Source organism: Pongo abelii, chromosome 12 (genome assembly GCF_028885655.2).
Source record: "Pongo abelii isolate AG06213 chromosome 12, NHGRI_mPonAbe1-v2.0_pri, whole genome shotgun sequence".
Lineage (NCBI taxonomy): Eukaryota > Metazoa > Chordata > Mammalia > Primates > Hominidae > Pongo > Pongo abelii.
This window is the reverse complement of record NC_071997.2, coordinates 56,582,967-56,598,433: the sequence shown is the minus strand read 5'-3', so window position 1 is coordinate 56,598,433 and position 15,467 is coordinate 56,582,967. Positions and strand designations below refer to the sequence as shown.

At 38.8% G+C, this 15,467-nt stretch overlaps 1 protein-coding gene across 2 annotated transcripts in view; it reads right to left on the bottom strand.

Annotated features, from left to right (window-relative positions):
- The window catches only part of GCFC2 (GC-rich sequence DNA-binding factor 2), a 48,063-nt gene that overhangs the window by 11,074 nt on the left and 21,522 nt on the right, over window positions 1–15,467 (bottom strand). For both annotated transcript variants that reach the window (XM_002811854.6, XM_054547999.2), the window contains exons 10-12: window positions 15,074–15,273; window positions 13,874–14,024; window positions 6,259–6,380 (exon numbers count right to left, since the gene is read on the bottom strand). In XM_002811854.6, coding sequence (XP_002811900.3) covers window positions 6,259–6,380; window positions 13,874–14,024; window positions 15,074–15,273 — 473 coding nt within the window. The remainder of the gene's footprint in view (window positions 1–6,258; window positions 6,381–13,873; window positions 14,025–15,073; window positions 15,274–15,467) is intronic.

Sequence of the window (15,467 nt, the reverse complement as noted above, 5' to 3'; positions counted from 1 at the left end):
CCTGCAGTATAAAATAAATCCTGTTTCACTACATACTTACGATAATTGGCATTTTCTTGTTTTTTAATGTTTGCAATTATAGTGCATATGCAGTCATATTTCATTTTGTTGTTTTAATTCTCATTTAATTATCATTGAGTAATGTGCTGTTGGGCATCTTTTCATATTCCTGTTTGCCACTTCGCAAGCCCTTTTGCAAAGTACCTAATTAAGCTGCTTGCTTAATAGCCAACATTGCTATTTTTTTTTGTATTAGGTTCTGTCTTTTTATTATTGATTTGTACAAGTCTTGTATATACTCCAGCTGTGGGTCCTTTGTTGGTTTGTCTTGTGTCCTGTGACACAGAAAATCCACTTAGGGAAATACATTTTGTTTGTATATAAAAAAATTGGAAATGACCAAACTATTCAATCACAGGGAATTTTAAGGAGATGTCACATCCCTCCAGTGAATGTATCATAAACTTTAGCTGAAGTTTATGATGACTACAGTAACAGACAACTATAAATACGCAATGAGATGACATTAAGCAGAAGTAGTATACTAACTTACATGCCTATTAGGATTATAACTTTGAAAAAAAAGCCAGGATGAAAATATCATACAATGGTAGTAGTCCTTGTACTAGGATGAAAGACAATGAGTGTTTATTTTTTTTCATATATTAGCAATATTTATATAATGATATTCTTATTCAAATTTAAAAAATAAAAATGGCATACTACACATTAGAGTAAAAGTTATTTTTTAAGTCAATGACAATGTATACAGCACAAATTCAGCTGTCACATACTGTATACTGAGTTATCCATAAATGTAGAATTCAAATATATTTTTCATAAAAAGCATAATGAACTGAAGTCGTTTCTCTTTCCACTTAATTATCTGTAACATATTCCTCAAGTGGCCATATATCAACATTTAATGTTAAAAATTAAAACTCAGTTGTATTTTACTCCATTCCTTAAACATTCTGAATTCTGTTCAAAGAAAAAAGAGCATTTTCTAGACAATATCTCCAAAAAATAGCATCTGAGTTTATGTAACTTACTGAGTTAGGTGTTCAAGATACAAAAAAAGCTGCTTTGATTTTTTTCATTTAACTTTAATGATTTTGAATGCCAGCCTTGACAAATGTTTCCATATTGTTTAAATTTTGTTTCTTAAAATAGTTCTATTGAAAATGTTATAAAGGACATTATTGAATCAACTGGCAAAAGTGGAATATGGATGGTAGATTAAGTGTTGATAAATTTACTGAAATTGCTAACTACTCTGGTTATATAACATAATATCCTTGTCTTAACAAATATGCACCCTGTTCTCAGTATTCAGGAGAAAAAATATTGTATGTATATATTTAAAATGGAAGGGCTAATGATAAAGCCAATGGGGCAAAATATTAATGACAAGTGAATCTTGGTAAAGGGAATATGGAAATACTACTCTTATTCATGAAAGTTTTCTTTCAAAGTATTAATATTTCCAAATAAATTGTTTAAAACAAAACATAAATTCACTGGCCGGGTGCGGTGGCTCATGCCTGTAATCCTAGCATTTTGGGAGGCTGAGGTGGGTGGGGTCACTTGAGGCCAGGAGTTTGAGACCAGCCTGGCCAACATGGTGAAACCCTGTCTCTACTAAAAATAGAAAAAATTAGCCAGGCATGGTGGCACATGCTTGTAATCCCAGCTGCTTGGGAGGCTGAGGCACAAGAATCGCTTGAACACAGGAGGTGGAGGTTGCAGTGAGCTGAGATTGCACCACTGCACTCCAGCCTGGGTGACAGAGTAAGGTTCTGTCTAAAAAAAACCCAGAAAAACAAAAAAAAGACACCTCACATAAATTCACGTATTTTAAAACCGTGAGATATTAACTTTTCTAAGTATTAAATAACATCGTTTGTTTGGTGGAAAATAAGGTTCTCCAAACAGTTTTAACAAGCATTCTGAATCACATGCTCAGACTCACATACAACCCTTTGTATATATATACATACTTTGAAACAGCTTTAAAGAGGCACTTATGTGATGCCAATGGTTTTTGTGCTGCTCTCTATATCCATGGAGGTAATCCCAGGATGGCCTGGACAAATGTTGGGGGTGGTCGGGGAAGAATAAGGGCAGGTGCTCACAACAGTAGGAGCAGTTTTACTTCTGTGTGTGTGTTTGCGTATCGGATTGTGTAAGATTTATTTGAAATAGGTTCTGTTGATAAAAAACAAAAAACAAAAAATGAGTCTGAAAATCTATCTGAACTCCCAAGTGATGTTTAGACTTATTTTCACATTTCTACTAAATGGTCCACCAGCCATGTCTAAAACCATTTGCTGATAGGGGATCATTATCTCCTGAAGCTGCCCATAACTTTGGACTATTAGATTTCAGTTAACAATGAGAGTTAACAAACTTTTCCCTCCTACAGCTTCCACTCCTTGGTCTTGGTTTACTTCTTGGGATCATATAGAATAGATCTAGCCCCACTTCCACATGACAATTTTCTAGATTTTAAGATTAATATCATACTTTTTTTTTTTTTTTACATCTTCTCTTTCCCATACTATCTTAAGACACTCTCCACTTAATATGCTTACACCGATAATTAAATGCAATATTCCCAGGGAGGTCTAATCTGTTGGTATTATCACCAAATACACCATTCTTACTCAAAATAGCACACATACTAGGAGAAACTCCCATTTACCTGTTTTTCTGTTACTCAAGTGACACTGCTGACTCACACTGGGTTTACTGTTGATTATAATCTGTCTTACTTATGCTGCTTCAAAACTGTGTCTCTCCCGTCTTTTACTTATATAGTTGAATTTTTAAACGCAAGGGTGGGACATGCATTTATTTTTTCACAATTTCTTGAGTCAGTCCACTTTCTACAATCTTTTGAAATCTTGGATTCTAATTCTACCATCCACAAGTCTTACAGAATTCCTAGCTTTTTGTCACTGACACATTTCATTAGTATGTATTTTAACTCCTTATCCAGTTCAATAAAAATATTGAACAGGGCAAAGCTGAGAAGATATCTAATACTAACGGACTCCCCATAGGTAGCCAATGCCCTACTGGCCATTATTTTTTAGGTTTACTTAAGCTTATATTTCCCCATTTAATCCCTAAGAACAATCATAATACATTAAATTTGCTTCAATAAACAATGTTAAGTATCATTTGTATTTGGGAATCCTATCAATGACAGATTATAGTGATTACTGCTTTTTAAATTTAAGTATTCATAATCTCCTATAATAATTTACTTTAGATTTTTAGTCAGAATCAAAACTATTATTACCAGGCATTAGCTTACAGCATTTGCTTCTAACTTTGAAAACAGAAACTATGTTGTCTGACTCTATTTCCATTCTTGAACCTCATTCTCTTTCATCACTGAAGAAATGGAGTGATCCCACTGGTGAACTGTCTTAGCAACCTGGGGCATTATATAGTGTAAGTGATTCTCTACCAAGCGCCATTTTGCCATCCCTAGGGAATACCTGACAATGTGTAAAGACATTTTTGGTTGTGAAGACTGGGGAGTGCTACTGCCACCTAGTGGGCACAAGCCAGGGATGCTGCTAAGCATACTATAGTGCACAGGACAGACCTTCACAACAAAAAGTTATCTGTTCCAAATGCCAATGTAGTGCTGAGACTGAAAACCCTGATGTAATCTATTCTCCTGCTTATGAAAACAACCCATTTTCTACATTCACAGAAGAGGGGTTTCAGAATAAAAACATCCATTATAAAAACTGCATGAGCGTGCCTGTAATCCCAGCACTTTGGGAGGCTGAGGTGGGCGGATCACAAGGTCAGGATATCAAAACCATCCTGGCTAATACGGTGAAACCGTGTCTCTACTAAAAACACACAAAATTAGCCAGGCATGGTGGCAGGTGCCTGTAGTCCCAGCTACTCGGGAGGCTGAGGCAGGAGAATCGCTTGAACCTGGAAGGCGGAGGTTGCAGTGAGCCAAGATCACACCACTGCACTCCAGCCTGGGTGACAGAGCAAGACTCTGCCTCAAAAAAAAAAAAAAAAAAAGACTTCATGAGTGAATCCATAATACTGCTGAAAGGCTTCAGTGATCACAGAGCCAGGTCTACCACTTAGTACTCAAGTATTTAAAAAATGACTTAACCCTTCTGGGCCCCAGCTTCATCTGTAAAAATGCAATTAAAATAAAATACATTTCACAGGGTTATGAGGATCAAATGAGACAATGTGAAAGTATTTAACAAATGGTAAAGCATAATGATTTACATTTAGGTTATAACTAAACAATCCTATACGGAAAGCAAATGCAGGATTTTATATCTGCTTCTTTGTAGCTTTTAACTACTAATCTTGGTTCTATGCTGCATAACAGCACAGAATCCATCTATACCTTCTCTGAATACAAACAGCATCTCTCTGTACATCTTCTTTCAAATTAAACATCTCTAATTCCTGCAACAGTTTCCATCTATTTTACTTGAGTTTTTATCCTATTGGAGGTAAGTAGAAACTGCCTTTCTCTCTGTTGCCACATGTTGAAATCCTATTCTTTCCCTCAAGCCACAGTCCAAATGCCACCCCTAAGATAAATTATTTCCTTATCCCCACTGCTGAAGGTAACCTCTCTCTCCTGTCTCTCTCCTGAAGACACAGTACTTTATCTATGCTGCTCAAGGGGAGGCAATGTGCTCAGTGAGGCAAACTTGGGCTTTAGAGGCAGACTATCCAAGTTCAAATCCTAGTTCTCATTCATAGTAGCACTGTGACAACTCGTTTTAAAGATTCATTTTCTTCATCTATAAAATGAGGCTATCATCCTTTTAAGAGACAGGGTTTTGCTGTTGCCCAGGCTGCAGTGTGGTGGCACAATCAAGGCTCAATGCAGCTTCAACTCCTGGGCTCAAGGGGGAGCCCAGCTAATTTTTATTTTTTTGGTAGAGATGGATCTTGCTATGATGCCCAGGCTGGTCTTGAACTCTTGGCCTGAAGAGATCCTCCTGCCTCAGCCTCCCAAAGCACTCAGATATACAGGCATGAGCTGCCATGCCTGGCGATCACCCATTTTTTAAATAGGGCTGCTGGGATTAAGATGACAGGTACAAGACCTTACAGAGTGCCTAGTACACAATTGGAATTAAGTAAGTGTTTATTATCTTCCCTGCTTCTCCTTTTCACTTCCAGTTTTAAGTTACAGTTTATTTGCATCTTATTTTCTCTGAGATTACATGCTTCTTGAAGGCAGAATTAGGCTGGTATCCCTTTTCTCCCTTTCATTTCTTACAGCTATCCTCCTTTGTAATCACAGTTCCAAGGGCTAAAACTTAATGGTGCTCATAATATGAATATGATATGCCTCCTTGCTTTTCAACCACCTCTGTCATTCTACTCCGGGCATTCTCCAGTCTGTCAATTTCTCCTTAATTTCCTAAAGCTCAACCTAAAATTGGTTTACTCATAAAACTGCATGAATCTACAATCTCATCAACAATGAAAAAAAATGCTACAATGAAAGAGTGAGAAGATTCTCAGCAAGATCACTCTAAAAAGTTCCTCAATACGTCTTATGTTCACTGAATTCAATTCTAGATCATTGTAAGATCAAGATCTGTCCTACTGAACTTTGAATCCTTAAAGAGACTACTATTATTTGGCAGACTACAAATAACTAGTTAATACAATAAGTGTCAGTCTAATTTTGAAACCATTGTTCAAGCAAAGCCACAATGCCACTGGATTTTTGCCAAAAGAATAAAGGTAATAAGTATTGTTGTTTTCCTTTAGAAGAAATGAATTTGCACTAATGAATTTATACCGGTTTATCTCTGCAGGGCCAGTGTATATTCATAATCCTGAAAGATGGCTGCCTGGGCCATGAGAACACAAATCAGATCACTGAACAGAGAAAAGTAAGCTAATAGGAATGAAAGTCATAATCTGGGTCTTTACATGTATGTCTATAATTTAAAATAATTACCACTCCTATCACAGTGTTCAGAAGTGTCAAGGTATATTCTTTCATCTTATTATTATAAAGATAAAAAAATAGCCAAGTCCAGTTTAAAAAATTTTTTTTCATCTCAGTGCAGTCTGAGAGAAAGTCTAGTTTCTATAAATCAAAAGTAAATATGTTTTCCCCCAAACAGTTTTCTGATAATCACTTCTGCATCTTTTATAAACCAAGATCTGTAAGAAAATCATAATGATTTAGAGATAGATCATGGAGTTCGCAACTCTAGAAATTATTACCTGTTTGCTTTTACTAACTTCATTTTCACAAGTGGAATGTTCTTCAAGAATCACTCTGCAATGTGTTATTAAACTGGTTGTCTGTGAGGTTGACAAAGGATCCCAAAGGAATTCTACAAAGTCTGAAACAAATATTTCAGTGGTGCACAATGTATTTACTAGGTCATTTTGCTTTTCATATACAAATAATCAAGACCTTTAACAAACACTACTTCCCTCCTTATTCAGTTTAAGTTCCACGGCCAATTATTACCATTACATATTTGCATACATCCTCAATTTCCTTGTTCTTCTTGGGCTTTGTTAAACTCCTCTGGCTAAACTACAACTCTTTATAGTTAAGTTCACCTTGTCACTGAGTCTCTGCCTGCAACCATGCAAATAAAAAGTGGCTGGAAAAAAAAAACCACATTAACTTGATCACTATACAACTTGAGTGAGCCTCTCTCTCTCTCAGGTCCATTCACTCTCCCTCTCACCTAGATGATTACTTCATACCTTCTCCCCTCTCCGTTATCTCTCTCTCAGTTGATGGACTTTTTCCTTCTAGATGATTATTTCCTACTTTATTTTTTCTACTCCCTTGCTTTCTCTTTCAGCTAATTACTTCCTAATTTGCTAAGAAAATAGAAGCAATCAGAAAAGCAGCACTACAAAGCTCCTACCACAGCATCTACACACCTACCTACATCTGTGCCCATATGCTCTAACTTGTCTCCTATTCCTATGGATGAGGCACCCACATTCCCACCACTTCAGGCAAACTGTTTATTTTGTGGATGAGATCCCAAGCCTTTTGGCTTAATCTAAGATCCTGTTCCAGAACACTGTCCTTCCACTTTGGTATTGACATCACTTGTACTAGATTTTTTCCATCACCCTACAAACAACTATTTATCTTGTATTAAAAATAATCCCCCTCAGTGTAAGGAGGCTGCCAAGATGGCCGAATAGGAACAGCTCCAGTCTGTAGCTCCCAGCGAGATGGACATAGAAGGCAGGTGATTTCTGCATTTCCAACTGAGGTACCCAGTTCATCTCATTGGGACTGGTTGGACAGTGGGTGCAGCCCACAGAGGGTGAGCTGAAGCAAGGTTGGGTGTTGCCTCACCTGGGAAGCGCAAGGGGTTGGGGAATTCTCTCCCCTACCTAAGGGATGCCATGAGAAACTGTGCCAGGAGGAACAGTGCACTCCAGCCCAGATACTGTGTTTTTCCCATGGTCTTCGCAAGCGGCAGACCAGGAGATTCCCTCCAGTGCCTACCCCACCAGGGCTGTGGGTTTCACGCACAAAACTGGGTGGCTATTTGGGCAGACACCAAACCAGCTGCAGGCTTTTTTTCTAAGTTTTATTTTTTCATACCCCAGTGGCACCTGGAATGCCAGAGAAACAGAACCATTCACCACCCTGGAAAAGGGGCTGAAGACAGGGAGCCAAGTAGTCTGGCTTGGTGGGTCCCACCTCCACGGAGCCCAGCAAGCTAAGATCCACTGACTTGAAATTCTTGCTGCCAGCACAGCAGTCTGAGCCCAACCTGAGATGCTCCAGCTTGGTGGGGGGAGGGGTGTCCGCCACTGCTGAGGCTTCGTAGCCAGTTTATGCCTCACAGTGTAAACAAAGCCACCGGGAAGTTCGACCTGGGCAGAGCCCACCGCAGCTCAGCAAGGCCGCTGCGGCCAGACTGCCTCTCTAGACTCCTCTTCTCTGGGCAGAGCATCTCTGAAAAAAGCCAGCAGCCCCAGTCAGGGACTTAGAGATAAAACCCCCATCTTCCATGGACAGAGTACCTGGGGAAAGGGGTGGCTGTGGGCGCAGCTTCAGCAGACTTAAATGTCCTTGCCTGACAGTTCTGAAGAGAGCAGTGGTTCTCCCAGCACAGTGTTCGAGCTCCGCTAAGGGACAGACTGCCTCCTCAAGTGGGTCCCTGACCCCTGTGTATCCTGTCTGGGAGACACCTCCCAGTAGGGGCCAACAGACACCTCATAGAGGAGAGCTCTGGCTGGCATCTGGCAGATGCCCCTCTGGGACAAAGCTTCCAGAGGAAGGAACAGGCAGCAATCTTTGCTGTTCTGCAGTCTCCGCTGGTGATACCCAGGCAAACAGGGTCTGGAGTGGACCTCCAGCAAACTCCAGCAGACCTGCAGCTGAGAGGCCTGACTGTTAAAAGCAAAACTAACAAACAGAAAGGAATAGTATCAGCATCAACAAAAAGGATGTACACTAAGAGACCTCATCCGAAGGTCACCAACATCAAAGACCAAAGGTAGATAAATCCACAAAGATGGGGAGAAACCAGTGCAAAAAGGCTGAAAATTCCAAAAACCAAAATGCCCGTTCTTCTTCAAAGAATCACAACTCATCACCAGCAAGGGAACAAAACTGGACGGAGAATGAGTTTGACGAATTGACGAAAGTAGGCTTCAGAAGGTGGGTAATAACAAACTCCTCTGAGCTAAAGGAGCATGTTCTAACCCGATGGATGGAAGCTAAGAACGTTGAAAAAAAGGTTAGAGGTATTGCTAACTAAAATAACCAGTTTAGAGAAGAATACAAATGACCTGATGAAGCTGAAAAACACTGCATGAGAATGTCGTGAAGCATACACAGGTATCAATAGCTGAATCGATCAAGTGGAAGAAAGGACATCAGAGATTGAAGATCACCTCAATGAAATTAAGTGAGAAGACAAGAGAAAAAAGAGTGAAAAGAAACAAACAAAGCCTCCAAGAAATATGGGACTACGTGAAAAGACCAAATCTATGTTTGATTGGTGTACCTGAAGGTGATGGGGAGAATGGAACCAAGTTGGAAAACACTCTTCAGGACATTATCCAGAAGAATTTCCCCAACCTAGCAAGGCAGGCCAACATTCAAATTCAGGAAATACAGAGAACACCACAAAGATACTCCTCGAGAAGAGCAACCCCAAGACACATAATTGTCAGATTCACCAAGGTTGAAATGAAGGAAAAAAAGTTAAGGGCAGCCAGAAAGAAAGGTTGGGTTACCCACAAATGGAAGCCCATCAGACTAACAGCGGATCTCTCTGCAGAAACCCTACAAGCTACAAGAGACTGGGGGCCAATATTCAACATTCTTAAAGAATGAATTTTCAATCCAGAATTTCATATCCAACCAAACTAAGCTTCATAAGCAAAGGAAAAATAAAATCCTTTACAGACAAGCAAATGCTGAGAGATTTTGTCACCACCAGGCCTGCCTTACAAGAGCTCCTGAAGGAAGTACTAAACATGGAAAGGAACAACCGGTACCAGACGCTGCAAAAACATACCGAATTGTAAAGACCATCAACGCTATGAAGAACTGCGTCAACTAATGAGCAAAATGACCAGCTAGCATCATAATGACAGGATCAAATTCACACATAACAATATTAACTTTAAAAGTAAATGGGCTAAAAGCCCCAATTAAAAGACACAGACTGGCAAATTGAATAAAGTGTCAAGACCCATCAGTGTGCTGTATTCAGGAGACCCATCTCATGTACAGAGACACACATTGGCTCAAAATAAAGGGATGGAGGAATATTTACCAAGTAAATGAAAAGCAAAGAAAAAAAAAAAAAGAAAAAAGAAAAAAAAGCAGGAGTTGCAGTCCTAGTCTCTGATAAAACAGACTTTAAACCAACAAAGATCAAAAGAGACAAAGAAGGGTATTACGTAATGGTGAAGGGATCAGTGCAACAATAAGAGCTAACCATCCTAAATAAATATGCACCCAATACAGCAGCACTCAGATCAGATTCATAAAGCAAGTTCTTAGAGACCTACAGACTTAGACTCCCACACAATAATAGTGGGAGACTTTAACATCCTACTGTCAATATTAGACAGATCAACGAGACAGAAAATTAACAAAGATATCCAGGAATTGAACTCAGCTCTGGACCAAGCAGACCTAATAGACATCTATAGAACTCTCCACCCCAAATCGACAGAATATACATTTTTCTTAGCACCACATCACACTTATTCTAAAACTGACCACATAATTGGAAGTAAAACACTCCTCAGCAAATGCAAAATAATGGAAATCATAACAAACAGTCTCTCAGACCACAGTACAATCAAATTAGAACTCAAGATTAAGAAACTCACTCAAAACCGCACAACTACATGGAAACTTAACAACCTGCTCCTGAATGACTACTGGGTAAATAAATGAAGGCAGAAGTAAAGATATTCTTTGAAACCATGAGAACAAACACACAACGTACCAGAATCCCTGGGACACATTTCAAGCAGTGTGTACAGGGAAATTTATAGCACTAAATGCCCAGAAGAGAAAGCAGGAAAGATCTAAAATTGACACCCTAACATCACAATTAAAAGAGAGGATGTGGAGAAATAGGAACATTTTTACACTGTTGGTGGGACTGTAAACTAGTTCAACCATTGTGGAAGACAGTGTGGCGATTCCTCAAGGATCTAAAACTAGAAATACCATTTGACCCAGCCATCCCATTACTGGGTATACACCCAAAGGATTATAAATCATGCTGCTATAAAGACACATGCACATGTATGTTTATTGCGGCACTATTCACAATAGCAAAGACTTGGAACCAACCCAAATGCCCATCAATGATAGACTGGATTAAGAAAATGTGGCACATATATAGCACGGAATACTATGCAGCCATAAAACAGGATGAGTTCATGTCCTCTGCAGGGACATGGACATGGATGAAGCTGGAAACCATCATTCTCAGCAAACTAACACAAGAACACAAAACCAAACACCGCATGTTCTCACTCATAAGTGGGAGCTGAACAATGAGAACACATGGACAGGGAGGGGAACATCACACACCGGGGCCTTTTGGGGGTCAGGGGACTAGGGGTGGGATAGCATTAGGAGAAATACCTAATGTAGATGACAAGTCGATGAGTGCAGCAAACACTATGGCACGTGTACACCTATGTAACAAACCTGCACGTTCTGCACGTGTACCCCAGAACTTAAAGTATAATAATAAACAAACAAACAAAAAATCCCCCTTAGCCCTACTTCCTCCTCTAGTATTGTTCCGTTTCCCTCCTATCTTTTACAACAAAATTCCTCAAAGTACTATCTAAACTTCTATCTCCAGTTTCTCTCTTCTCACTTATTCTTGATTTCCCTTTAATTAGGCCTTATCTCTTATCAGCCTACCTAATGTGCTCTTAGCAAATCACAGATGACATTCACATGGCAAACTCCAATGATTGATTCTAATCCTCATCTGACTTATCATCAACAATTCCAACAGCTGACCTTTCTTTCTTCCTAGAAACACTATCTTTACTTGGCTTCCAAAATACCACACTCTTAGTTTTCTGCCCACCTCTCTGGTCTTTGCTGTCTGCTTGTCATCTCTTTGACTTCCAAGTGCTACAGTATCTCCGGATTCAGGTCACTTACCTTCTCTTTTCTGTTTATATTCACTCACTTGGTATTCAAAGTCAATTTTATACATTAAATGCCATCAATAAATGTCATGTGGATAAATTCCAAACTTATACCTTCTGACTGGACCTCCCCCTTTAAGACTCATGTATTCAACAACTGACTTGACATTTCCACTTAGATTACAGATACTTCAAACTCAACATGTCCCAAACTGAGCTGCTAATACAGCTCCCCACATTAAGCTTACTCCTGTCAGACTTTTTCATTTCAGGAAATGGCACCTCTGTCCTTCCAGTTGCTCAGGCCAGTTCCTGAATGGACCCATTCTTGATTCCTCTCTTTCTCTCTTGCTGCACAACCAATCCATTAGCACATTCTGTTAGTGCTATCTTTGAAATATATGTAGAATTCAATCACTATTTGGACTCAGTCAGTGTTAATTTCTCACAAAGCTACTTATTTGTGGGACTGTTTCATCATTAGTATTTAGATTTTTTCAGCAGAGTGCTTAAATTAGGCACATGCATTCTATCATTAGTAGAGCTAGTTAAAAACAGTGACTTTCTAACACACCCCACAAGTGCACCATAAGTTTCATTGAAATAAAATCTTGAAAGTTTTTATTTTTTATTTTTTTTTAATTTTAAAGTTATAAATAGAGATGGGGTTTCACCATGTTGCCAAGGCTGGTCTGGAACTCCTGTGCTCAAGCGATCCTCCCGCCTTGGCCTTGCAAAGTGCTGGGATTACAGGCATGAGCAACTGCACCCAGCCAAAATCTTATAATCAAGTTGCCTAAGAAGCAATTATAAGGCTAATTGCTTCCAACTTCTAGGCTGGGCATGGTGACTCATGCCTATAATCCCAGTGCTTTGGGAAGCTGAGGGGAACGGTCTCTTGAGGCCAGGAGTTTGAGACTAGCCTGGGCAACAGAGCAAGACCTTGTCTCTAAAAAAATCTTTTAAAAATAAGCTGGGTGTGGTGGCACGCACCTGGAGTCCTAGCTAATTGGGAGGCTGAGGCAGGAGGATCACTTGACCCCAGGAATTCAAGACTGCCTTGAGCAATGTTCACACCACTGTACTCCAGTCTGGGTGACAGAGGAAGACCCTGTCTCAAAAACAAACACACAAAAAATTAAATAAGAGTTTTGCAGTCTTTGCTGTCAAATTTCTTTCTCAGTGACATAGTTAAACGGATCCTTATCAAGTACACAGGTAAAACAAAAGACTTCACGCTAAGGTCTGAAGCACAAGCATTAATGTTAAGTGCTCATAGCTGCTAGTGGCAAATGTGAGTGAAATGAAGCAATTTTTTTTTTTTTTTTGAGACGGAGTTTCTCTCTTGTCACCCAGGCTGGAGTGCAATGGCACGATCTCGGCTCACTGCAACCTTCGCCTCCCGGGTTTAAGCAGTTCTCCTGCTTCAGCCTCCTGAGTAGCTGGGATTACAGGTGCCTGCCACCACACCCAGCTAGTTTTTTGTATTTTTAGTAGAGACGAGGTTTCGCCATGTTGGCCAGGCTGGTCTTGAACTCCTGACCTCAGGTGATCTACCTGCCTTGGCCTCTTAAAGTGCCAGGATTACAGGCATGAACCACCACTCCCAGATGAAGCAATGGTTTTAAAGAAAAGGATAAGAAACATAATTAGAGAAGTTAAGGGGAAAAAAGGACACATGCAGTATGGATGGAAGTGTGCTAAAAAATGACTGAAGTGCCATAAAAGCAGCGGGAATGCCACAAACGCTAAACTGACTTTAAATACTAAGTGACTGAAGTAAATAGAAAAGAGAAGGTAAGTGACCTGAATCCGGAGATACTGTAGCACTCGGAAGTCAAAGAGATGACAAGCAGACAGCAAAGACCAGAGAGGTGGGCAGAAAACTAAGAGTGTGGTATTTTGGAAGCCAAGTAAAGACAGTGTTTCTAGGAAGAAAGAAAGGTCAACTGTTGGAACTGCTGATGATACATCAGATAAGGATTAGTGATCAATCTGAGTATTAGCAGTTTGGTAGCCAACCACCTGTACAAACACAAATTTTTTAACCACCTTACATTTGACAGCTGTTGATTTTTACTACATATAACATTTCCTTGTGTTTAAAAACTTATGAAAAAACTTTGTGAATATAACAGAAATTAACAACCTTATATACTCTGTCAGAAAATAATTTAATTTTATCAAGGTTACGAAGCAGTACCTGTAAGTCGGGGAATAATTGTTTTGTTGATGATCATAGACAAGACTTTTTTATCTGAACTACTTTCCTTCTTTGAATCTTCTATACTGCTATCCATAAATTCTTCTACAGATTTGAACCATGGCATCTCTTTTAAACCTGTGGAATCCAACTTACAAAGAAAATTACAAAAGTTATAAAGAAATCTATCAACATTAGTGTATTTTAAAATAGTTATTATTTTTTTCAATAATCACCAAAGCTTTTCTAAGGATCAGAAGAGATTAATTCCCTATTTTAACACTAGACCACCAAGGCTAGGCAGGATTGCAGGACAGCATGACTGAGACGTGGTGTCTAAGTAACATAACAAGAAGCTGCGTTTCATGCATTCAATCACACAGCAAACACTCAACAACTACCCAGTGTGTGCCGGAGCCTTTAGAGCCTACCACATGGCAAGTACTCTGCTAGGAGCAAAATACACATTTGTTAGGCACTTGAAACAGCCATGGAATTTGTTTATTAAAAAAATTCATCCACTTCAAGCAAAGTTTATTTCTGGCCCCTTCAATTCACATAAGCATAAATATGTAATTTGTATGTGATTTAGTTAAAGGTCCTATTACACAGTAGGCAGTTGCTGAGTTCATACTTCTTTTTTTTTCTTTTAGTCAGTCACATTCAGTGAATAGAGTTTATATTTCTTAACTTAGGATCTAAATATCTGTGCAATTTCTAGCTCCTGAAATAATATTTCTCCCTTTACACCTTTATGAAATATCTTTCCCTTTCTGATTCATCCTGTTTATCCCATAAACCTTTCAAAGGCTTGCATTCCACCTTCTCAACGCAGCCCTAAGCAACTCTTCCCAGTATGTCATCTCCAACTTAAGAATTCTTGAAACAAGGCTTTTGTATCTACTTTCTCCAAACCCAACAGTACCTTATACCTTCTGGGAGGATTTTAAATTTAATGTACAAGAAGCTAAAAAAAAATGTGTTTGCTTTACTGATGTTAATGATGCTCAGCCTAAAAATCAAGTAAGAGCCAAGAAAAGAAGAATGTAGCTGAAAGCACACATTTTCTGACTATTGTTCCAAAGCTCTAAATTTTAGCTTCAACTCTAAGGGTAAGGTATTTAATGGCTAACATAATAGTAAGGGAATTTAAGCAACTAATGTAATCAGGATAATTTTTCACATGTTAAGCATAAATACCTTAAGAGGATTCCAATCAATCAACTGAACTCGTATTAGGGGATTTAAAAGCTTTGGTATGCATAAACTAATGAACGCTTCATAATAGGAGTCAGGAAACTTTTCTCGCCATTGCTGAAATTTCAACAAAATATTCTGGATGTTACAAAAATCATCTTGCACATCTTCAAAAACTTTCTTCTGTTTCTGTAAAATGTCACCTGTAAACAAAGTAAGTCTCTTTATGCATTTTAAGTTGTGAACTTTAAGTATGCTTCCTTAAAAACATGGTCATGCCAGACTGTAATCAATTGAGCTAAAATTTGTCCTTTTATATTAATATAAATTTTTATTAAATCGCTTTATCAACAAAGTAATAATATCAACACTAATAAAAGCTACCATATATACCTCT